Source organism: Somniosus microcephalus, chromosome 10 (assembly GCF_052327205.1).
Source record: "Somniosus microcephalus isolate GS21.2 chromosome 10, FLI_Smic_1.0, whole genome shotgun sequence".
In the NCBI taxonomy this organism is placed as follows: domain Eukaryota; kingdom Metazoa; phylum Chordata; class Chondrichthyes; order Squaliformes; family Somniosidae; genus Somniosus; species Somniosus microcephalus.
The window spans coordinates 194780594-194806622 of NC_140996.1; the positions used below are offsets into that span (position 1 = coordinate 194780594).

The 26029-nt window shown below is 45.3% G+C and overlaps 1 protein-coding gene across 1 annotated transcript in view; it reads right to left on the bottom strand.

The window, feature by feature from the left end:
• The window catches only part of trpc4b (transient receptor potential cation channel, subfamily C, member 4b), a 243411-nt gene that overhangs the window by 78847 nt on the left and 138535 nt on the right, over positions 1–26029 (bottom strand). The window contains exon 3 of the mRNA XM_085999399.1: positions 15272–15790. Coding sequence (XP_085855525.1) covers positions 15272–15790 — 519 coding nt within the window. The remainder of the gene's footprint in view (positions 1–15271; positions 15791–26029) is intronic.

The window sequence follows — 26029 nt, forward strand, 5'->3', positions numbered from 1 at the left end:
TATGCAGACTTAAAGTGACAGTCAAAGACAAAGTGCATCATCTCATGTTTTCTGTTGTGGCTGAAAGACTTGATTCGATACTAGGTGACAAAGCTTGTGAGGACTTAGAACTGGTCAAAAGAGTCTACCATATAAACTGTGCCATCAGCAGACCAGATGACTCAGGTGATGAAGCAGAGAGCCCATCAAGGATGAAAAGGCCAAAGGGTATCTGTAGTGTATGTGCCTTTAAGAGCCCCCTGTGTACTGTAATGCCGGTAATGGCCACTCGGGCTATATAAGCCTGTATATTGTGTTGTATCAGTTAGTTCCCCTCCAGACTTTGTTCAGTAAACACCTGTGAAACCAACTCCTGTCTTCAGTGTCTCTATTAACACACGGACACAACAGTGGCGACGAATTGGAAACGGACTTACCTGCAATTCGGCAGCACCTCAAGGACATCGATTCCTCTGGTGTCCAAAGTTGAAGAAAAGGAAGAAAAAGAAAAAGCTGCGGTTTCACCAGTTAGCCGAGCTGGTGGCAGGTACTGCAATAATCCTTCCTGGGCGTCGGGCTGGGGCTCCAGCGGCTTACTCTGCAGCTAGGCCAAGCAGCGAAGGCGGAGGCAAGCAGTAACAGAAGGGGAGGGAGCACTCGGGAGACGGCCGGCGCTGCAAGCAGGTCGGCGTTCAGACCTAGCAGAGAGAGTCTGGCGGGAACGAGTCTCCACCTGTAAATAAATAAATAACAGGAAGGGAAACCCGCGGAAAACAGCGTTGTCATCGGCAGCAGCGGCGGGGAAGCGCGGGAAGTGCCATATCTTTTCTGCAGAAAAGAAAGAAAAGCACGGGAAGAGCCATTTTTTTTTCCAGGATGCCTAAGTCTGGCAATATTGATGCTTTTGATAATGATATAGAGGATTGGACCACATATGTGGAAAGAGTGGAGGTATATTGCACCGCAAATGGAATAGAAAATGAAAAAAAAGCATCAGTACTTCTAAATCTAATGGACGCAAAGGCATACGGGCTGTTACGAAACTTAATCACTCCAGCCAAACCAAAGGACAAGAATTTTAAAGAAATTGTTGATACCCTACAGGAGCACTTAAACCCAACACTGCTGCTGATAGCGGAACGATTCAAATTCTTCAAGAGGAATCAACACAAGAATGAAAGTAACGCTGATTACCTCACCGAATTAAGAAAGCTATCAAAGCACTGCCAATTCGGGGCAGGACTAGCAGATTATCTTCAAGACAAATTCGTCTGCGGTCTCCTAAGTGAAGGAACACAGAAAAGGCTGCTTTCTGAGAAAGATTTAACACTGGACAAGGCTTTCAGTATGGCTGTATCATACGAAGCAGCCGCAAGAGGAGCTGCAGAGATACAACAAAAGGCACAGGACTTCGGCACCCATGAAATGACACAGGGTTTTGAGAGATGTTATCGCTGCGGCAGATCCACCCATGACCAGAGGGACTGCTGGTTCAAGGACAAAGCATGCAGGCAATGCGGAAAGATTGGACACATTGCACGGGTATGCCGATCTGGACAAAAAAAATCCACGGACAGGAAAAAAAAAATCAATAAAGAAAAGTACAGAAAGGTACAAATGATGACGGACAGTAGCTCCGAAGACCAGAAGAGCGATAGCGACTTCGAAAACAAGAGACTAAGCTGTCTCAAATTACATAATGTAATTGCCAAAGAAGATTACCAGACCATTTGGGTTACCCTCACGATAGCAGGGTCCCCAGTTAAAATGGTGCTAGATACAGGATCAGCTCTGACCGTCATAAATCGACGGGATTACGAGCGGCTATTTCCGCATATACCTTTAAAAGACACATCCATTATCTTGAAAACATATACGGGGCAGAAAGTATACCCCAAAGGAAAAATAAGGGTGCCTGTTGTATACAACAGCAAGGAAATACAAAAGTTGTATTTATACGTTCTACAAGATGGTGGTCCACTGCTGTTGGGACGTGAATGGATCAGGAAAATACGTTTAGACTGGCACTCCATTCAGGCACTGATGGTGACCAGTAAGGAAAAAAACGATGATGACGTCATACCTGAACGATTAAAAGACATCTTGGCCAACGCCAAAGAAGTGTTTCAAGAGAAACTAGGAACCTTGAAAGGCATCACCGCCTCAATAAAAGTGGAAGATGCGGCAATTCCCAAGTTTTTTAAGGCAAGACCGGTGCCATACGCAATTCATCTAGCAGTCGAGGCAGAGCTGGAGAATTTGGAAAAGGCAGGCGTATTATCCAAAATAGATTGGAGCGAGTGGGCAACACCCATCGTCCTAGTCATGAAGAAAACGTTGAATAATGATAAATCTGAAGAACAGAGAAAAATTCGCATCTGTGGAGACTTCAAGGTGACTGTAAACCCGGTGCTTCACACGGTACAGTATCCTCTTCCGAGGATAGAAGATATTTTCGCCTCACTATCCGGAGGGAAACGTTTCACCAAAATTGACTTGGCACAGGCATATCTACAGATGGAGGTTGAAGAGGCCTCGAAAAAGTATCTCACGATAAATACACACAAAGGCCTGTACCAGTACAATCGACTGGTTTTCGGAGTAGCATCCGCTCCAGCTATCTGGCAAAGAGCTATGGAGCAAGTCCTCCAAGGGATTCCGGGAACTCAATGCTACCTAGACGACATCATTGTAACAGGAGAAAACGACAACGAGCACCTTGTCAATTTGGAGCAGGTGCTCACTAGGCTGAGAGAACGGGGCCTACGAGCAAATCGCACCAAGTGCGAATTTTTCCAGAATCAATATCATATTGTGGCCACATAATTAATAAGGAAGGGTTGCATAAGTCACCTGAAAAAATTGGAGCGGTCATAAAAGCCCCAGCACCTGAAAATGTTTCACAATTAAGGTCGTTCCTGGGATTAATAATTTACTATCATAAATTTTTACCGAACTTATCAACTCTTCTACACCCTCTTAATGAACTGCTACAAACAAGAGTAATTTGGAAATGGAGCGAAGACTGTAAACGTGCCTTCCATAAATGCAAAGACTTAATCACGTCCAAAGAAGTTTTGGCTCATTACAACCCATCACTGCCAATCAGACTGGCGTGCGATGCATCCCCTTACGGCGTAGGAGCAGTATTATCGCATAAATTCCCTGATGGCTCGGAACGGCCGATAGCTTTTGCGTCACGCTCATTGAACTCAGCTGAGCGTAACTATGCCCAAATCGACAGGGAAGCACTCAGCCTGGTATGGGGAGTGAAGAAATTCAACCATTACCTACACGGACAAAAATTTACCTTGTTGACTGACCATCAACCCGTCGTCTCCATATTCAACCCTAAAAAGGGTGTTCCCATTATGACAGCGCAAAGGCTACAGAGGTGGTCCCTTTTTCTAGGGGCACACCATTATAACATAGAATACAAAGGATCAAAACAGCATGGGAATGCTGACGGTTTATCACGCCTACCATTGCCAACGGTAGAAGAAGCACCTACAGTAGACCCAGTGGAGATTTTCCACTCTACCATAGTCGAATGTCTACCAGTAACAAATTCTGCCATTGAAAGGGAAACTAGAAATGACCCGACTCTCTCACGAGTCTACGATTTAACAGTGAAGGGATGGCCAGCACATGGCGAACCACTATTGCCAGCATTCTCGCAAAGAAGAGAACAGCTGTCAGTGTGCCGAGGAACCTTGATGTGTGGATCCAGAGTGGTGATTCCACCCAAACTCCAGGATAAAGTGCTAAAGGAGCTTCACGAAGGGCATCTGGGTGGAGTGAAAATGAAGAACCTAGCCAGGCCGTTTGTATGGTGGCCAGGTATCGATGGAGACATCGAAGAAATGACCAAGAGCTGCCTAGGATGCCAGAAGGTCCAAAACGCTCCACCCCAAGCCCCTCTACATCCATGGGAGTGGCCCTCATCTCCCTGGCAAAGGGTACACATCAACTTTGCTGGTCCATTTATGGACTCAATGTTCTTAATCGCGGTTGATGCACACTCCAAGTGGCCGGAGGTAATAAAGATGTCTTCCACCACCACGGAAAAAACCATCACAGTATTAAGGACCATATTTGCCAGGAATGGGCTGCCTGAACAGATCTGTTCTGATAATGGACCGCAATTTGTGTCCGAAGAATTCAGGAAGTTCTTAAAAAACAATGGGGTTAAGCACTACACGTCCGCCCCATACCATCCCACCACCAATGGATTGGCTGAAAGGTTTGTCCAGACCTTCAAGAAGGCCATAAAGGCCATGGGTAATGAAGACATAAAACTTCAGCATAAGGTGGATAACTTCTTGTTTGCATACAGGAATGCAACACATATGGTTACAAACCAAACTCCCGCCATGATGTTCTTCTTCAATAGAAGCCTAAGATGCCGGCTGGATTTGATCAAGCCAAACATCAGAAGGGACGTGGAGATCCGGCAATTTCAAGGCATGAATGAAAGGCCAACTAGAACCTTCCAGATAGGTCAACAAGTTTTGGCCCGGGACTACCGTACCGAGAAATGGCAGCCTGGAACTATCTGCACATGACTAGGACCGCTGATGTAGACCGTGGACATCGGAGAAAGCATAATAAGGTGCCATGCTGACCAAATCATAGAGTCATCCGAAAAGGGACAACCTGCACCACAACTCTATACGCCTAATGATGAAGTAGAGATACCCATTGTATCTACCTCCGATCCGGTGATACTGGAACCCAATGAACCCGACACTGGCATTCAAGCCGAATCAGCCTTGCCAAAAGAACCTACTACACCACCAGAAACTACTACACCACCGAGGCGTTATCCGGACCGAGTCAGGAAGCCTCCAGAGAGACTGACTTATAATTGATTAACTGCAGCAATGTGTAGATTATTTTTCTTGTAACATATAATTAATGATTACTTACAATATTATGTACTGGTTGGCTAAAAGGGGAGGAATTGTAGTGTATGTGCCTCTAAGAGCCCCCTGTGTACTGTAATGCTGGTAATGGCCACTCGGGCTATATAAGCCTGTATATTGTGTTGTATCAGTTAGTTCCCCTCCAGACTTTGTTCAGTAAACACCTGTGAAACCAACTCCTGTCTTCAGTGTCTCTATTAACACACGGACACAACAGTATCCATGTCTTCAAAAAGCCTAGTTTCTCCAAGAAGAAAGAAGAAGACTTTAAGGTCAAAGAGAAGCCAAAGGAAGAAAAGTGCAAAGAGGAAAAACACAAGGAGAAAAAGTCCAAAGATATAACCGCAGCAGATGTTGTTAAGCAGTGGAAAGAGAAAAAGAAAAAGAAGAAGCCTGCACCAGAGCAGGAAGCAGTTCCGGTGGATACTCCTTCTTCCCTCAGGCCAATCTTTGGTGCTCCATTAGCCGAGGCTGCTGAGAGGACCATGCTGTATGATGGGATCCAGCTGCCAGCAGTTTTTCGAGAGTGCATTGACTACATTGAGAGTTATGGCATGAAGAGTGAAGGAAACACTGAAACCCTCTCCAAGCAAAGATCGCAAGGAGACCTCGATCTATACAAGAGCAGATTGATGACAATGCCGCAACTGCATCTTGTCATTCACCGCCAGAACAATCTCATGAAGACACATCAGACTTACCCGTGTTGAGAAGATCGACACGTGAAGTAAAATAGCCTGATAGACTTAATCTTCGAGTACAATGTAAAGCTTTGCAAATGTGTTGACTGTTTTGAAAATGTTTATGTTTATAGAGCACTAACAAAAGTGTTACTGATATTATCTTTATTGTTTTCTTGAAAGTTGATTGATATTGATTTTGTTAAACCTCAAAGGGGGAATGTAACGATCAATAACATGTCATTCTATAGTGCACACTAGGTGGAGCCGTAGAGCTGTGTAGAGCTGTATGTACAAGACTACACTACCCAGCTGTATAGATATTAAGACTACATTACCCATGAGGCACTAGGCTACCCACAAGGCAACAGTCAAGATGGCAGCCTGCACACAGGAGCACACATGCTGCATCTCTACAGATACTGTACCTAGAGAACGTGTACTGAATAAATGACTAGCTAGAAGCTAGCTGTGTTCATAATAAGAATGTCAATTTATTAATGAACATAAGAGGCAGTTTTCCACATTGTCAGATAGATGCCAGTGTTGTAGCTGTACTGGAACAGCTTATTTCCACCAGAAGAACAGCATTGTCTATACCAGTCAAAGCCACCACTGCCGTGAATTTATTAGTCACTGTTTCCTTCCATGCACCTTTGCTACATCAGTCAGGCAGCAGCTCACCATTGCAGAAAGGAGGTGACAATTGTCCTAAAATACAGCTCAGCAAGAGTCTCCACAGTCATTGTAGCTTGCTGTGGATTACATAAAATCGCAATGAAGAAAGTCTTACTGCTTACGGATATTGTTGGGGGAGGGGGAGATGAGGAGGCTGCACAGGAAGGAGAGGACATGGAACAGGATAGCCAGTAGCCAGAGAAAGGACACAAATTGTAGCCCAGTGCTTTCAATAAATAAAAGATGACACATTAAATAAAGTCAATTCACACATTCCTCCCCTCCCCCAAACCCTCCCAAAGTTCCTCACTGTTAAAGACTTCTGCCTATTTCCTTCATAAGATAGAAGTTTACAGTTCATCTCCCATCATTGCACTGTGAAAAGTTGCAAGTTATATATAAATGAATGTAGAACTCTATGTAGTCAAGCCATGTTTAATTTGCAGAACAACATTCACAAAGGTGTCAAACAATCCATACAACCTATATTCAATGCTTCTTCATACTGTGTCCACCCTTTGTGCCAGCTACTTTAGTTGCTCTAACACAGAGCCTACTACTTGTATGAGGTGCTCCAAGTGAGACAAGGTTGAGCAGTGGATGGCTGGGACGACTTCCCTGGAGTCTTAGAGGCTTGAGGTGACTGTCATCTCAGTGAAGCAGCTTATCTGAGAGGGATCAGCTTCTGGCAGTTTTTCTCTGGCAGTGTCAAAGGATAGTGGGCCTATGTCTATAGCTCCCTCATGTGACATTGGAGAGGGCCTTAAGGAAGCAGGTCCACTGCGAGTCTCTGGAGAGACAACACCATTTGTGGCCACTCCTTGCAGATCACTGATGCTTTTTTAAAATTTGCTTATGGTATGTGGGCATCACTGACAAGGCCAGCATTTATTGCCCATCCCTAGTTGACCTTGAGAAGGTGGTGGTGAGCCACCTTCTTGAACTGCTGCAGTCCGTGTGGTGAAGGTACTCCTACAGAGCTGTTAGGTAGGGAGTTCCAGGATTTTGACCCAGCGATGATGAAGGATCGGCGATATATTTCTAAGTCAGGATGGTGTGTGACTTGGAGGGGAACTTAGAGGTGGTGTTGTTCCCATGCACCTGCTGCCCTTGTCCTTCTAGGTGGAAGAGGTCGCGGGTTTGGGAGGTGCTGCCGAAGAAGCCTTGGCGAGTTGCTGCAGTGCATCTTGTAGATGGTACACACTGCAGCCATGGTACGCCGGTGGTGGAGGGAGTGGATGTTTAAGGTGGTGGATGGGGTGCCAATCAAATGGGCTGCTTTGTCCTGGATGGTGTCGAGCTTCTTGAGTGTTGTTGGTGCTGCACTCATCCAGGCAAGTGGAGAGTATTCCATCACACTCCTGGATTCAGAGTCAGAGATACTACTGGTTGGTGTCACTACAGATTGGTTAGTCTCAATCAGGGATGCCCTATGAAAGTATAGGAACATAGGAACAGGAGTAGGCCATTTAGCCCCTTGAGCATGTTCCACCATTCAATGAGATCATGGCTGATCTGCAGCCTAACTCTGTATACTCTCCTTTGTTCCATATCCCTTAATACCTTTGATTAACAAAAATCTATTAATCTCAGATTTAAAATTAACAATTGATCTAACATCAATTGCAGTTTGCAGAAGAGAGTTCCAAACTGCTACCACCCTTTGTGTGTAGAAATGTTTCCTAATTTCACTCCTGAAAGGTCTGGCTCTAATTTTCAGATTATGCCCCCTAGTCCTAGAATCCCCAACCAGTGGAAATAGTTTCTCTCTATCTACCCTATCTGTTCCCCTTAATATCTTGAAAACTTCGATCAAATCACCCCTTAATCTTCTAATACCCTAGTTTGAATAATCTCTCCTTGTAACTTAACCCTTGAAGTCCGGGTATCAGTCTGGTAAACCTACACTGCACTCCCTCCAAGGCCAATATATCCTTGCTAAGGTGTGGTGCCCAGAACTGCTCACAGTACTCCAGGTGTGGTCTAACCAGGGTTTTGTATAGCTGCAGCATAACTTCTACCCCCTTGTACTCTAGTCCTCTAGATATAAAGGCCAGCATTCCATTAGCCTTTTTGATTATTTTCTGTACTGTTCATGACATTTTAATGATCTATGTACCTGGACCCCAAATCTCTTTGGACCTCCACTGTTTTTAGCTTTTCACCATTTAAAAAGTACCCTGTTCTATCCTTTTTAGATCCAAAGTGGATGACCTCACATTTGCCTACATTGAAATCCATTTGCCACAGTTTTGCCCATTCACTTAATCTATCAATATCCCTTTGTAATTTTATGCTTCCATCTACACTGCCTACCATGCCGCCTATCTTTGTGTCATCGGCAAATTTGGATATGTGGCTTTCTATCCCATTAGCCAAGTCGTTAATAAATACTGTGAATAGTTGAGGCCCCAACACAGATCCCTGCGGGACACCACTAGTCACATCCTGCCAATTAGAGTACCTTACTCTGTCTCCTGCTGCTCAGCCAATTACCTAACCAGGTCAATAATTTGCCTTCAATTCCATGGGCTTCAACCTTAGTTAACAATCTCTTATGTGGGACTTTATCAAATGCCTTCAGGAAGTCCATATAAATAGCATCTATAGAAATTTTCCTGTCCACAACTTTAGTCACCTCTTCAAAAAATTCAATCAGGTTCGTCAGGCAAGACCTACCCTTTATATGCTGGCTCTCTCTGATCAGATGAAAATTTTCAAGGTGTTCAGTCACCCTATCCTTAATTGTAGACTCTAGTAATTTCCCAACAACAGATGATAGGATAAATAGCAGAGTGACATGCACAATCTTACAATCTAAAGGAATGGTTCCTGAAGCGAGAGAACTTTGGAAGATTATAGTTAGGGCATCTGCGATGTGCTCACCTACTTCCTTTAAAACCCTGGAATGGAAAAAACCCTGGTATGGCATTTAAGCTGACCCTCAAGGCGTCTACTGATGGAGTGATAGCTGCCACTCCATAAGCCACTAATGTCCTCCAGGGTATTCTGTATATTATGAGAGTCTTCCTAAAATGTGTAGCTGTACATTATTGACACCTCCTACTTCTCCATCATTTCAACCACAGGCATGGAAACCATTTCCACTGCCTCCACATGAGATCAATGCTCCCTAATCATAGCTCTTTTGAACACTGGGTCTCTAAGATCTGGGTCTCCTGGCTCCACCTTCCAAGGCAGATGAGGCTGTTTCTACTCCCGGGACCTCAGGCTCACGAGTGTTCAGTGCTTCATGTGGTAAAAACCCTTTTGACTCACTAACTACTTCCTCCCAAGTGGCTGTCTCTGTATTAGTGCTCATGCAGGTAAGATATGATGGTGTGGATGAACATCACGGTCGCCCTGCCCACCTGGGGCCAATTCAACATCCTAAGTTAAAATTAACCCCAAGGTCTGAAAGAAAATTGAAGCCTACTGTCCAGTAATCTTTTCTGGTAAGGCATCTAATAGAATCATAGAAATTGCAGCACAGATGGAGGCCATTTGGCTCTAATATTAGATACAGTGAGTACATTTTTCAATTAAATAGTGCTAATAAAGAAATAATACATATTGAGTGCCAACAATAATGGAACAAGAGTTTACATTCCTACAGGGAATACTAAAGTGGAATGAAGTCATCTTAACTGCTGAATTTTGCTGAATTTTTACCAACTAACAGTAAGATTTCCAATGATTCATCTTGGAAAGGATTACTTCAGTAGCAGCACTGTTAGCTGTTTTTTTTAACAATTACGATAGAACAGATGAAAGTATGAATTATATATAAATGGCTTGATGGACCAAATGGCCATTTCAAATTACATACTTTCTTGAAGTTTGTTGGTTATTAATATCTACTCTTATCTGAAATGCACGGACTTGTGCATTATTTGCATATCATCTTACTTTTATTGCTATATTTACAAACCCCTGCTCCTGGCACGTGTTCCTGCTATTGACAAGTGCAGTAGCAGAGATGGGGCTAAAATATTGTAGCCTGTATCTTCTGATCCACTTTCACTAAGCTGGGAGAAGAGCCTTGCAAAATCTCCCTCATTATGTTAGCATCATTCTACTCACCTTATGGTGGTGAATGGTGAAAACGGTGGCAAATTTGGTGAGTTATTCTGAATATCTACTAGTTTCTGTCTACAAAGCTATAATGATTGTGTATATACAGAAATCTTTTAAAATAAATGTAGAATTGGAAGCAACTACAGACAAAAATGTGACCAATCAAGGCTCCAGGGGCTAGATTTTCAGTTGCTTGCGCCAGCAGTTAGCGCCTTAAGAGAAGTGATTTTCGGGCGCTATACGTGTAGCGCCTGGGCGCAGCGCAGTTTGCGCCCCGCCCCAAATTAAGTTGCCCGTTAGCGCCGGCGCAAAGTTTAGCGGCCGCCCGGATGCGCGCGCAGAAAATGACGTCACATCCTCGTGCAACGCCCTTTGGCCGCCCCGAATCCAAACTTCAGTTGGACCGCCCCATTGTGCGGCTGGCGTCCAGAGCGTTTGTAAAATGGAACGCAACACACCCTGGGGAGCGCAAATTAAAGGGCACTCCTATAAAAGGCACTCGGCATGTGTTGTGTGGAAGTATCCAGTGTGTTGTTGTGAACGGTGTATTTATGTTTCCGGCCACCACAACAACAACAACAACAATCATCAATCATCATCTCATCCTCATCCTCATCCTCATCCTCATCCTCATCATCCTCATCCTCATCCTCCTCCCCAGACTTTGCCTTTGAAAAAAACCACATGCACCCTTCCCCTTTAAGAGCTGACTGGCACCAGAGTGTCTGCCGTGCGCTGCGCCCGAGCTCGGGTGTTGCGCTCTCCACCGCCGGCTTAGCGCCTAAAGATACTAGTGGAACGCCCCTTTTAGCACTCCACCAACCTCTTAGGGCGAAGCCACTGAATTTCCGGCAACGGGGCGCTACTTTGGGGCGGGCGCTAAGCTTAGCGCCCCAAAACTGTCTATACTGAAAATCTAGCCCTAGGAATCTAAATTTTCAACTCTAAAAATGAGCAGGCATTCCAGTGAACTCCTGCTGTTACTTCAGCAGGAGTTCAGCAGGATGCCCACAAAGTAGACCATGAGCCAGCCTCAGTGGGATGCAGCATATGTGTGGAGGCCAGCACACCAGTGAGGTGAGGCATACCAACCTCCTGATGGTGCAAGTGGGCCCCCAAGGTAAGGTATCCATTTAACATTTATTGTCAACCTTCTTTGTAAGTGGGTTGGGGTCTTCTCTCCCACATGGCAGCTGTCTTTCATTCTGCCAGCGCAATTCACACTTCATCTAGAGCCATCCTTTGTTTCTCAACCTGTCCCATTACCATCTCCTTTTGCCTTGAACATCTCTTAATGTCTCTTAACTTCTCCTGCCTTCTATCCTATCACAGACCTTCCCTTTTGTTTTTTCATCCCCTCCCCCATTTCCCAGCCCCTAAACTTGCTTAAAAACCTGTTCCATTTCCTGCTTTTTTCCAGTTCTGATGAAAGGTCATCGACCTGAAACGTAACTCTGTTTCTGTCTTCACAGAGGCTGCCTGACCTGCTGAGTATCTCCAGCATTTTCTGTTTTTATTTCAGATTTCCAGCATCTGCAGTATTTTCTTTTTGAAATAGTTTTTCCAGTTTCGTTGGGGGGTGGGGGGGGGGGAATCACCTCAGATAGCAGCAAAGCGCCACAGCTTCCATCTTGTGTTGACTGGCAGGCACCCAAGATGCGCTCATAGTGACTTGCGCACCTGCCAGGCCCAAGAAAATGTGATGCCCTCACCCTGCGTATGTGACGGAATAAGCCATATTCCAAGAGATACACCATCATATGAACAGATTTCTGATTTTATTAATACATGATATACTGAGTTTAAAAATCGAAAGCCTTGGCGACACAAGCTGTGTCAAAACAGGCTTCTGAGATGGGGTGGTTTGATAACACAAGCTGTAAAAACAACACAGGCTTTTGAAATGGGAATTGATTGTTAATGCTAAAACAATGGCCCTATTGAAATAGCAGTTTGGCGGTTCCAGAAGGTCTGGAATTTGGGAGAAACACAATGGAATGACCCAAGTAAAGTGTTAAAAACTAACACTCGGAAACAGAAACACAGAATATTAAAAAAACCATGTGCCTTCGTAAATGTAACATCACATGAAAGACAGGAAACATATAAGATTATATATGCAACCAATTGAGATAGCTAGAAATGCATGAAACACCCTGGTTGAAGTGTTTTTAATTTACATGTAGTAAATATGATACCAACAGAACACTTTGAAGATATGACTTCAATAGATGCACCAAGCAATCACATGGCTTTTGTATTGAACTTGGAACACCACAGAATCACAACGTCTGCTAATAACCAATTAAGCCAATATTAAGAATTGAATGAAAGATCTTTGTGAGAATGGCATCAAAGAGATAAATCTGTAATAACCATATTATGATACGTTTTTGAAACATCTAAACACAGAGACAGGATTCTAAAAGTTAACGGCTAAATTGACAGTAAGAATAGAAAAAAGTCAACAGGAAAATGAATAAAGATAATTAGCTTACATCAGCAGAAAACTTCAAAGGATAAACCACTAAAAAAATGGTATAAAAATAAGAGTTTTTCAGATAGACAGTCAGAAGTCACTGGGAAGAGGCAAGCGATTCTCGGCTTCAAAACCACTCTGTAAGCCTACAACTCTTGAGTCTCGGATAATCAAGGTATTTGATTTTGGTGGATATCCTGGATTAGAATTAAGAATAAGAAGTGTAAAAATGTACGAAGTTAAGATTTGAGAATAAGGATCTCTGAGGATAAGAAATGTAAGCTATTTATTTTTGAACTGTTAATGTTGTGATTGAATCAACAGCTGTTAACTGTATGTCGGCTCTTAAATAAATCTATATATTTTTACAATTGTCTCAAGTAGTATTTCTGTATCAATCTCGCAAACTCAATTTCTGTACACTCTTTTGTGAGGAGTTGCAGAATTCTGGAGGGGATTCCGGACCCTCCTAATATCCAGAAGGTTACAGTCTAGTTAAACTTATTAAAAGTGCTATCCGGAGGACGGTAACATCTTCACAACATTTCTTTCCTTTCGGGAGAGATAGTCTGAACCTTTAGGCCCAATTAAGCATCTTATAGAATTTGGCTATCTTTAACTTTAGTTGAAGGTGAGCGTCTGGGGAATACGCCTGATCTGGGGTAGCCCGAAAAGGGCTAGGACTAGTAATTATCCCTTCACGTACTCTAGCAGGTTCAGTGCTGGAAGGCACCAGCAGTCGCGATCCCAGTGTAACTCCTGGGATCACATCCCTGTGCAAATTCAAGGACAGCTGAGCTCGCAATGCAGTGCTTTGCATGCTGGGAGAACACATCAGGAATTTTCTATGTGTTCATTTTATAGACGGAAATTCATGGGTGACACAGTCCCAAACTCCTAATATGTACTTCTAGCAGCAGACTTCTGCATCCAGAGCACTAAAAATAAAAACATTACTTTAAGCATTAAGATATTCTTGTCATAGAATTATACAGCACAGGATGAGGCCATTCAGCCCATCGTGCCTGTGCCAGCTCTTTTGAAATTAGCTATCCAATTAGTCCCACTCTCCTGCTCTTTCCCCATTGCCCTGCAAATTTTTTCCCCTTCATGTATTTATTTGAAATTTACTACTGAATCTGCTTCCACCACGCTTTCAGGCAGTGCATTCCAGAACAAATTTTCTATTCCTATATATAATAAATAGGAAGAGTATGGCCTGGAGTTTCCTCTGCATTTGCACCCAGATACACTCATAATCTGGGTGGAAACCAATTACGTGCCTTAAAAGATCACAGAATTTTGGGTGTAAGTGAGTTATCCACATAACTGCAATATATCCCGTCTCCTCCAGCTTTTATGTCCATCTATCAAACTCTTCAGCTGAACAAATCTCCGCCCACAAAACTGGGCACGACCCCAACTCTCAAATGCAATTATCCGCCAATTTCGCTCGTTGTAAAGTGTCCCTCAACATTGCGTCCGGGTTTTCAGGCAGGACCTGCTTGTATTTTCTGTTTCTTTTAATGCGTTCTTATGGCAAAGTATATTCATGTTAAAAATTGAAAAGATTCTCTGATTGAATGTTCTTGAACATGCTGTGCCTGAATGATGACTAAATAAGTGGAAACTTAGATTTTTATACTCAAAGAAGAAATATTCTGGTGAGGGTTCGACGTTTCCTTGGGCCCCGATTGTTTACACTGATTTATGTTCATTTTACGTTGGGTGTATCTTAATGAAATTGGGAAGATACTTGGGTGTAACTTGACATCGGCAAAATTAGGGCAACATTGGCTGCATTTTCGGGTCCAACTTCCGGGTTGTGCCCAAGGAGGAAATTTCAGACCTGCAGGTTTCAGATACAGTTCAATAGAGAGGGTGATAATTAGAATAATTTTTTGTGTCGAGATAAAGGGTAGATATCAATAGTGATCATGTGAAATGCTGCTGGAGCAATTCCAAATGAAAAATGACAGTTCAATGGACCAAATGTTCCTTTTCTCATCTGTATCTTATTACTGATCTGTGTCTGGAGAAACAATGCATCCAGGATTTTAATTATAATATTCTCTTAATTTTATAATTCAGAACCACACAGGCTTATAACTACCCAATTTATAAAGATTGTTTTGTGAAAATTCGTGTTTTTTCTATTGTGGCTATTTTGATCATTTATATTAATTACTCTAAGCAAAAATAACATCTTAATTTAATACAGTACCTTAGTCGTTCATTGGCACTTCTCCCTAAACAGTGGCAATTTAATAGGCATTATTCATGAAGGTGGAAGAAGATTTTAAAAATCTGCAATATAATTTTATGTGAATCCACACTTTATTAAATCTTGAAAGGTGCTGACCCATCTACTTAGTTATTTCTAGTACACTCATTCTTCTGATCATGGCACCACAAGTCAAAGATTAATAACATACAATTTCTAAAAGTCTTACCTCTTTCTGATGATACTTAATTGCCAACTTTAACCTGGAAAGATCATTAGCGGTCTGCACTTCCAGAATGCTATTATCGTCCCTATAATTAAGTATAATTTCTAATTCCCGGGAGCTCCTTGTCTGGTCCAATAAATCTTTTGCAAATGATTTGCACTGATGAGATAATTCCTCGTATTCTGATTTAAATTCATTTTCCACTTTACTTAGTTCCTGAAGCTCCCAGCTCAAATGAAATGCAGTAAGAAAGGGGTCTTCACTGGACAAAGCAATTAAAGATGGACTTGCTAAGGCTTTGTATATGTTCAACCTCGATCGAGAGTGGCGCAGACTGTCAACATCTGAGCTGGATACGCACTCAACACAGTTACAACGAACTTCATGAGGCTGTGGTATAGAAACTCCTCTTTGCACAAGGAGCTTGATTATTTCATAATTGTTGGTGTGAGCTGCAAGAATTATTGGTGTAATATCTGGTGTAAATTCTGAAAACTGTTTATCCAGTAGTATTGGTGGAACCTGTGGAACAGAACAGGAAATGTATCATTTTCAGCAGAACATCTTGGGGTCGAGTTTTCACTTGTCATATCGGCCGAACCAGCGCAAAAGATCGGGGAATTTTAATCGTAAGTGAGTTACGCCCAAAGCCACTTGCGCGTGTTTTCCGCGATCTTTTACACTAGTTCAAGATTCAATTTGTCAAAATCAGGCTCCGCCCACAAAACTGGCCCTGCCTCCAGGTCAAAACTGCAAGATTCTGGCGATTGTGCTGGTTTGGGCACATGCTTCAAATGGCACTCATTTTCCTTGGCTTGTCAATTTAGTAAAAAATTGACTAGTGTACACCAATGGAACTATTAAATGGTTCAGTATAAGTTTTTTTTAAAGTAATTTTCAGTGATTTTAAATCAGGTTACTCACAGGTGGAGAACCGGACACTTATTAAAAGTGCTTATTTATGGCGATAAACCCTTTTCAGCTGTATTAATAAAACTGCACCAGGTTACCACTCTTAAATACATTGAGGAATACTTTTTAATGGAAAGGAAAAAAATAAGATACAATTACGTTCTATTACTCTGCCCGATTGGGTTGGTTCATGGAAGATTTTACGTTTGTGATTATGCAAATTAAATTTAGCAGAAACTTGAACTGTAACCCAACCAGCGCAATTTCCTGATTGCAAACCTGTTCCAACATTCAATTAGATCATAGCTAATCTGTATCTTAACTCCATTTACATGCACTTGATCCATATCCCGCGATACCGTTATCTAATAAAAATCTGTTAGTCTCAGTCTTGAACATTTCAATTGACCCAGCAGCCACAGCCTATTGGGGAGAGAATTCCAGATTTCCACTACCCTTTGTGTGAAAAAGTGCTTTTCAATTTCACTCCTGACTGGCTTAGCTCTAATGTCTGGGTGTACAGTAAATCTTCTCTCACTTGCTGAAGAATAGGGCATTAATATTTCCTCTCTGTTGTTGCCTGGAACCACTCTTACATATTCTCTCAAATGTAATTAATTGCATCACAGAGCTATCAGCCACTTAAGGTGGGAGTCCCGGTGAGGTCATTTTGTTATTCTCTTAATGAGTCGGCACTTAAATTTGAAGTAGCTACAGTGCTTGCCAGCTCTGAAATCCCATGAAGAAATATTGCAATCTGGAGTCATTTATGACTTGAAACATAACCGATCTCCAATATATAATTGCTGTTATAATCATAGAAGTTTACACTACAGTAGGTGGCCATCTGGCCCATTGCGCCTGCACTGGGGCCTAGTAATTCAGTTGTTAGCACCAGCCGCTAGCGCCTTAGGAGGAGGAGAAGTGGGGCGCTAAGTGGCTAGCGCCCGGGCGCGGCATGATCTGCACCTCTCACGAACTTCACTCAAAATTTAGCGGCGGCGCAAAACCGCAGCACCCGCTCAGCTGCGCACGCAGATCGTGACGTCATTTCATGGTGCAACGACCTTGGTGTGCCCCGAACTGGAACTTCAGTGGCGCCGCCCTTCTTTGCGCCTGGCACCCCCAGCGACTGGTAGAGGGGAACGGTTCCCCGTCGCTGCGGGGCGCGCTATTTAAAGGGGACTCCTCCTGCATTATAAGTGGCAGCCATTTTGTGCCAATCCTTCTGTGTGAGAGACGGATATTTGGAGAGAGACAAAGGCAGAGAGCTTTCTGCATTGACTCAGCGCTCGCACAGGTACTTCTAGCTTCAGGCCAGAGCTTTGCACTTGGATTTAACTTTCAGTGCCATTGCCTTGAGTCGCCACATATAACGGGGGCTGCAATGGGTGGAAACGTTGGCTTTCTGCGTTGCATTCAAAGGGCTCAGAGACGCCGTGAGAGAGTGCCAGTCATAGCCAGACGGAGAAGGGCCAACAGGCATCGGCACAGGAGGCCTTACCCACCAAGGGTATACCGCCAGCAGTTCTCATATCTGAACATGTCTGAGGAGCAGTGTGTTCGGAGGCTGCGATTCAGAAGGGAGATTGGCACTGAGATTGCCACCTGCTTCGCAGAGATCTGCAGCCACAGCTGAGGAGCAGGTCGTCTCTGTCGGTGGCAGTGAAGGTGACGGTGGCTCTCAACTTCTATGCCACCGGCTCCTTCCAATCCGCTACTGGGAACATTGCCAACACCTCCCAGTTCGCGGTACATTGCTGCTTCTGCCAGGTGACCAATGCCCTTTTCAGAAGGAGACGTCAGTACATCTCCTTCCCCATGACCCTGGACAAGCAGCAAGAGCGTGCAATGGGATTTGGAAGAATAGCGGGCTTCCCCATGGTCCAGGGCGTAGAACTGATGAACCAGCAATGGTCAGGCCTTGCTTCAGGGCTGCAGCGTGCAGGGCATGGCAGCCAAACAAGTTGACCCTCCCCCTTTAAGAGCTGACCAGCGCCAGCGTGTCTGCCTTCATTCAGAAACTCGCCGCACATGCGCTGCGCCCGCCCTCGGTGTTAGCGCCTCGGCTCGCCGGCTTAGCGCCTTATGATAGTCGTGCATCACCTGCTTTAGTGCAGCAGCAACCTTTTGGGGCGATGCAACTCAATTTCGCCGAAGGTGGCGCTAAGTTGCGCCGGGCGCTAAATTTAGCGAACGCCCGGCTGTAGCGCCCCAAACGTGGCGATACTGAATTTCTAGGCCCCGGTACTCTAAAGGAGCAGTCAATTTAGTTCCATTCCCCTTCCCTTTCCCCATATATCATATAACATTTTTCTTTTATCAAATATGTATTCACCTTCCTTATAAAAACTATAATGGATTCGGTTTTCAACATTACTTCCATATAAGAACATAAGAAATAGGAGCAGGAGCAGGAGTAGGCCAATCGGCCCCTCGAGCCTGCTCCGCCATTCAATAAGATCATGGCTGATCTGATCCTAACCGCCAATCTACTATCACAGAACCATCTCCTGAATCTAAAAGAATTAGACACACGAAATAGGAGCAGGATCAGGCTACACGGCCCCTGGGCCCGCTCCGCTACCCATAGGGCCATGTCCGATCCGAACCTAGACTCATGTCCAAATTCCTGCCCGCTCCCCGTAACCCTTAATTCCCTTTACTTCTAGGAAACTGTCTATTTCTGTTTTAAATTTATGTAATGATGTAGCTTCTACAGCTTTTTGGGGCAGCATATTCCATGGACCTACCACCCTCTGAGTGAAGTAGTTCCTCCTCATCTCAGTTTTGAAAGAGCAGCCCCTTATTCTAAGACTATGCCCGCTAGTTCTAGTTTCACCCATCATCGGGAACATCCTCCCCGCATCCACCCGATCCAACCCCTTCACAATCTTATATGTTTCAATAAGATCGCCTCTCATTCTTCTGAACTCTAATGAGTAGAGTCCCAATCTACTCAACCTCTCCTCATATGTCCATCCCCTCATCCCCGGGATTAACCGAGTGAACCTTCTTTGTACTGACTCGAGAGCAAGTATGTATTTTCTTAAGTATGGACACCAAAACTGTATGCAGTATTCCAGGTGCTGTCTCACCAATACCTCGTACAACTGAAGCAATACCTCCCTATTTTTATATTCTATCCCCCTAGCAATGAAAGCCAACATTCCATTGGCCTTCTTAATCACTTGCTGCACCTGCATACTAACCTTTTGAGTTTCGTGCACCAGGACCCCCAGATCCCTTTGTACTTCAGTACTTTCCAGTTTCTTGCCATTAAGATAATAACTTGCTCTACGATTTTTCCTGCCAAAGTGCATAACCTCACACTTTCCAGTATTGTATTCCATCTGCCAAATCTCTGCCCACTTACTTAGCCTGTCTATGTCCCCTTGCAGGTTTTTTATGCCCTCCTCACTCATTACTTTCCCTCCCATCTTAGTATCATCTGCAAACTTTGATATGTTACACTCGGTCCCCTCCTCCAAATCGTTAATATAGATTGTAAAGAGTTGGGGACCCAGCACTGACCCCTGCGGAACACCACTAGTTACTGATTGCCAGTCTGAGAATGAACCATTTATCCCAACTCTCTGCCTTCTGTTAGATAGCCAATCCTCTATCCATGCCAGAATATTACCCCCAATCCCTTGATTTTTTATCTTAAGCAATAATCTTTTGTGTGGCACCTTGTCAAATGCCTTTTGGAAGTCTAAATACACTACGTCCACTGGTTCCCCTTTATCCACCCTATATGTTACTTCCTCAAAGAACTCCAGCAAATTTGTCAAACATGACTTCCCCTTCATAAAACCATGCTGAATTTGTCCTATTAAATTATGATTATCCAAATGTCCTGTTACTGTCTCCTTAATAATGGACTCCAAAATTTTACCTACCACTGATGTTAGGCTAACCGGTCTATAGTTTCCAGCCTTCTGTCTACTGCCCTTTTTAAATAAGGGTGTTACATTAGCAGTTTTCCAGTCTGCCGGGACCTTTGCCGAGTCCAGGGAGTTTTGGAAAATTATTACTAATGCATCCACAATCCCTACCGCCACTTCCCTCAAGAACCTAGGATGTAAGCCATCAGGTCCAGGTGATTTATCCGCCTTGAGTCCCATTATTTTACCAAGTACCACTTCCTTAGTGATTTTGATCGTGTTTAGCTCCTCCCCTCCTATAGCCCCCTGTTTGTCCAGTGTTGGGATATTCTTAGTGTCCTCTACTGTAAAGACTGATACAAAATATTCATTCAGTGTTTTTGCCATCTCCATATTTCCCACCATTAATTTCCTGGTCTCATCCTCTAAGGGACCAACATTTACTTTAGCCACCCTTTTTCTTTTTATATAACTATTTGGTCTAGAAATTCCCTTGGGTTTGCGCCCATTTAGGGGCGCAAGAGTGGGTTGCGCCGGAAGTTGCGTCGCCGCTGAAATTAGGTGGGCCTTTAAATCGGCGTAAGCCGGTAGCGCTGCGCCGGCACCGATGATGTCATCGGTGTGCGCAGCACCCCGGTACCGCCCGAAACCACGCCGATCCCCATCTTCAGTAGCGGCCGCCTGTTCCCTGGCGGCCGCTAACAACGTTTCGAAAACCTGGCCGTGCTGCAGCCTTAGAGGCACTATTTAAAGTGGAGGTGCGGCCGGCCGCTTTTTCGGCGGCCGCCTGCCCGCACCTCCTTCCCCGGCCTCCTCCACCCCCCCCCCGCGGCATTGCCGGCTGGTTTCCGTGGAGCCCGGCACTTCGCCGTTGTGCTGGGCTCTTTTGCCGGCACTTTCAACGGGGCTCCGGCCGTTGCAGGCACCTCCCCCTTAAGAGAAGGGGGAGGCCTGCAGTACAGCAGCCTGCCGCTCCGCATCGGGTGGCGCAGCGGGACCGGCAGCGCTGAAATTCACTTTCAGCGCCCCAAGTGGGGTGGGCACACCCTGTACCAGCGCCCGCTTCCGCTTTGGGGCGCTGAAAGTGAATTTGGGGCGGGCACAACTGGCTCGGCGGCGGGTGCTAAATTTCCGGCGCAAACGTGCTGGCGGGGCGTCACCGAATTTATAGGCCAAAAACTCTTACTATCTGTTTTTATATTTTTTGTTAATTTACTTTCATAATCTATCTTCCCTTTCTTAATCAATCCTTTTGTTATTTTTTGCTGTCTTTTAAAGTTTTCCCAATCCTCTATCCTCCCACTAGATTTGGCTACCTTATATGCCCTTGTTTTTAGTCGAATACTATCCTTAATTTCTTTACTTAGCCACGGATGGCTGTCTTTTCTTTTACACCCTTTTCTTCTCAGTGGAATATATTTTTTTGGAAGTTGTAAAATAACTCCTTAAATGTACACCACTGATCATGTATCGTCTTACCCTTTAATCTATTTTCCCAATCCACTCTACTCAATTCCGCTCTCATACCTTCAATATCATACTCTCATATCCTAACTATCCTCTGTGTTTAAAAAAACTCCCAACTTTTCCCTTTTTTCTGTTCATGGCAATCTTATGCCTTCTAGTTACCAACTCGCCAACCAGTTGAAATAGTTTATTCCCTAGGTACCTTATCAAAACCTTCATAACTTCGTACATCTTGATCAGATCTCATTTTAACCTTCTCTGTGCTAGTGAAAGGAGCCCCAGTTTCTCTAGAAATAAAATCAGAAAATGCTGGAAATACTCAGCAGGTCAGGCAGCATCTGTGGAGAGAGAAACTGAGTTAACGTTTCAGGTCGATGACCTTTCGTCAGAGAAGGATCGGAGAGATCGGGAATTGGGGGGTGGGGGGGACATCGATGGTGGGGGGGGGCACTATGATGGGGGGATGGCGGAGAGCTCGGGGGGTGGACAGGACATCGATGGGGGTGCACAGAGATTGGGGATCGGGGGGGACATTGATGGGGGGACGGGCAGAGAGATCATGGGTCAGGGGACATCGATTGGGGGGGTGAGGCTGGAGAGATCAGGGTGGGCCAGGGCGGAGAGATCGGGGGTCATTGATGGGGGGGCGGGAGAGATTGAGGGGGATATCGCTGAATCGTCTGGAGAGATCAGGGGTTGGGGGGACATCGATGGGGGGGGGGCCGGAGAGATCGGGGGAAGAGGGCAGAAGATGGCGGAGGCCTGTGAAAGACATGGGGCGGGACATGGAGGGCATCGGATCATGGGGCGTTGAGGTGGTGTGGGGTGGTTTGATCACTGGGGAGTTTAACTGGGTTGCTTGGTGGGCCAGGGGGGAAGCACTGCTGGGAAGCAATGCTGAAAAAGCACTTACCTGCTTCAGGCAGTAGTCCTTATCTTCCTATAGTTGCCGGGTTTCCCAGAGGTCCAGCGTTAAAGCTGGAACAGATAAAATCTGAGGCAAGCAGCCTCATTAAAATATTTAAATGAGTGACCCACCTCCTGGGAGCAGGTTGGTCTCCTACGCCACCCATCGTGCCTTTGTCAAAACTGGATGTGGGCAGGTTCGAGGCAGGGTGGGTTCAGGATTGAGAATTTTTTTACATTTTTACTTCCCACCCAACCCAAACCCACCTGTTTTTGGGGGTTAAAATTCCCCCCATTATCTCTGTTTCTCTCTCCACAGATGTTGCCTGATCTGGCGGCCCTGCTTGACAATAAATTGAAGCTATCACAACAAAGCTTGGTGGCAGTGAGTAAAGCAAATTAGATCGACATCTTCCGATTAGGCACTTTACAGCCTTCCGGGTCAATATCGAGTTCAACAATTTCAGATCATAACCTCGGCCCCTATTATATTTTTATATTTTTTATCCACACTTTTGGTTTGTGACATTTCCTTTTTTTTCTCTCTCCCACACGGCAGCTGTCTCTCACTCTGCCAGTGCATTTCACACTTCATCTAGAGCCATTGTCTGTTTCTTTACCTATCCTATTACCATCTCGTCTCACCTTGAATATCTCTTAATGTCTCTTCTTTCACCCCCTCCCCCATTTCCCAGCCCCCAAACTGCCTTTTGTTTCATTTCCTGCCTTTTCTCTCAGTTCTGTAGAAGGGTTTCGACCCGAAATATTGACTCTATTTCTCTCTCCACGGATGTTGCCTGGCCTGCTGAGTTTTTCCAGCATTTTCTGTTGTTATTAAGCAAATTAGATGTTGGGTTGTATTAAAATGTCAGTATTGTTCTGAAGTAGTGGCCGGAATTTTCTTTCCCTTGGCGGGTCGGGTGAGGGAGGTCGGCGTGGCGGGTCGAAACCCCGTTCTTGCTTCCAGCCCGCTGCAGAAATCGACTTTGTGAGAATGGAGCCTATTAAGCATGCCCTGCGTGTGACCCGGCCCTATTAAATGGTGCAGGTCTGATGATGTCGTCGATGACACGTTTTCAGCCAGGATATTTAAAGGAGCCATGGCCACATTGCCTTTGAAGGTTTACTAGGATTGTGCAGTCACTTCACTGGAGGTTTTGATTGTACCAAACACTTGGAAACAATGACTGCACAGAGGCAAAGGGCTGCACCCAGGTGGGCAAGGTCGGTGGCGGGTCGCGGCCTTGCTGCTGGCTCCATCCTGGCTTCCGACATGACTTTGCCCTGATTGGGCTTGTTAAGCCCGCCCAGCACATTGCCGGTCCAATTGAAGGAACCGGGTCTGAAGATGTGATTCGATGACGTGTCATCAGCTGGCTTCCTTAAAGGGACCATGCACAAATTTACTTTGATATTTGTGCAGTCTGTGTTCTACAGCATTGAGGTGCTGCAAACACTGACAATGACTGCACAAAGGTGCAGGGCTGCACCCAGGCTCTCCCATCTCACAGCACACAGGGATGTCCTCTTCCCTTCCAATGGGCAGAAGAGACCTCCCCAGGAGACAAACGCAGCCTGGTTGCACATTGCACAGGATGGTACAAGCAGGGATGTCATCAGGAGGACCAGGCTGCAGTGGTGCAAACCTTTCAATAATCTCAATAGATCATGAAACATTACTGCAAAGCCACACTCAACCTCATCCTGCTGTGTCTCTCATCACATCCCCATCACTCTGCCTTCCCTACCCTACTCCTGCAAATCCTTACTCACACCAACTTACCTTGCTCCTCCACCCATCCCTCTCTAACTTCATTATCACTTCCCCATCTCAGTAGCCACCCCTCACACACCCTCATCCTAGTCCAATCATACCAACTAACAACACACAAGGGTAAGCACTTGTGTGTTTTAGCCAATATTCATGTGAAGTTTCTGTTAATATGCTGTCAAACATTGAAATCTTTATTTTTTAACTCTTTACATTCATAGACAGATTGATGTGCACCTTTGGAAGTGTCTTAGTGAGTTGCAGTGAATGGTGAGACATAACGGTACCGCTCGTAATGCTGATGAGTATGAAAGGAATGGCTTGGGAATTGTAGGGATGCTTTATGTTGTTGGTGTGGGGTGGTGCCAACGTGGCGCATCATGTGACAGCCAGGGTGTGCAGCATCAATTGAAGTAAATGTGGCTATGGTGAGGCCATCCCTGGTGTCTCGAGCAGCAATGTGGTTGGGTGCTGATGCCTCCTGTCCTGTGCAGCATCAGGTGATTGTGGAGGAGGTGGGTGTGATTATTGGTGCTGCTGGTGTGCCTGGTGATGCTGCTGTTGCAGCTGATCGTGGTGAGATTCTGAAGACCAAGGTGAGACAGTATAAACTGTACCCATGCTGATGTAATAGATGGCAGGTGAACTTGAGTTGACAGAAGCGATCTGTCAATGGTGAGAGAGGTTGTTCCAATGAGGTGGCGCTGGATAGAGAGTTTGCTCCAAACACTTGCAACCTGCATAAAGCTCAATCTGTCTTCTAAATGCAGTAAGCAACAGCTTCTGAGCTTGGAAAATGAACAGCTGTGAGATGGGAGCTTTTATAGCACATTTCAAGCTGTCATGTAATGAAATGATTCCATGGCCATTGAACTCCCGCCCAGCTTAACAGTTGTGATCCCCAAGCAGCGTGGACCCTGTTGGCGAGTTGGTAAATACTAAAGGTGAGCTCAAAATTGTGGTGAATCCTCTGTTAACAAGGTTATAATGACCTGAATTGCCTCCCCCGCCACTGCGTGTTGGGTCTGCTCAGCGCTGATAGACCGGACATTTGGTAAAGGCGCGTGGCGACCCGCTGTCAAAAAGAAACACTTTCCCACCCGACCCACCATCGATCGCGCCTGCTGACCCCCCGGAAAATTACCCCCATGGTCTCCCTCTAAAGATGTAACCCATCCACTCCTTACACTCATTCCATCACTCTCACTCAACCTCCTCTTCTTTCTCTACTTGCAGGAAAAGAGAACCCACAATAAGAGGGAGAGGGAGCTAACTGGAGGTGGGCCTCCATCATTTGCCACCCCCGCAACAGCAGAGGAGGCTGCTTTGGAAGCATCGGGAGCCGCCGAGCAGCTGGAGGTGGGAGAAACAGGTGACCTTTGACTTATGGCTCCCAAAACTTTCCACCACTGGGGGTTTTCCTCACCTCGGCCTAGAAATTCACTAGCCTTAGCGCCGCTTTTGAGGCGCTAGAGGGACTAGCGCCAGAGTTATGGCCAGTTGAAAAATTCCCTGGGGCCCTAAAGCGGCGTTGCACCGGTAGCGCTGCGCCGGCACCGATGACGTCATCGGTGTGCGCAGCGTCCCGGTTGCCATGCCGACGGGCCCCAGCGCTGAAATTCAGTTGCGGCCGCCTCGCCCGTGGCAGCCGCAACTAAGACTCTGGCAACAGAGTCCAACATGTGTTTGCGCCGGCGCATTAAAGGCCCCGCGGCGGCCGGCCGCTTTCCCGCCGGCCGCCTGCCCGCAGCTCCCTCCCCGGACTTCTCCCCCCCCCCCCCGGAACAGATGCAAGCCCGGCACTTGTCCGAGGTGCCG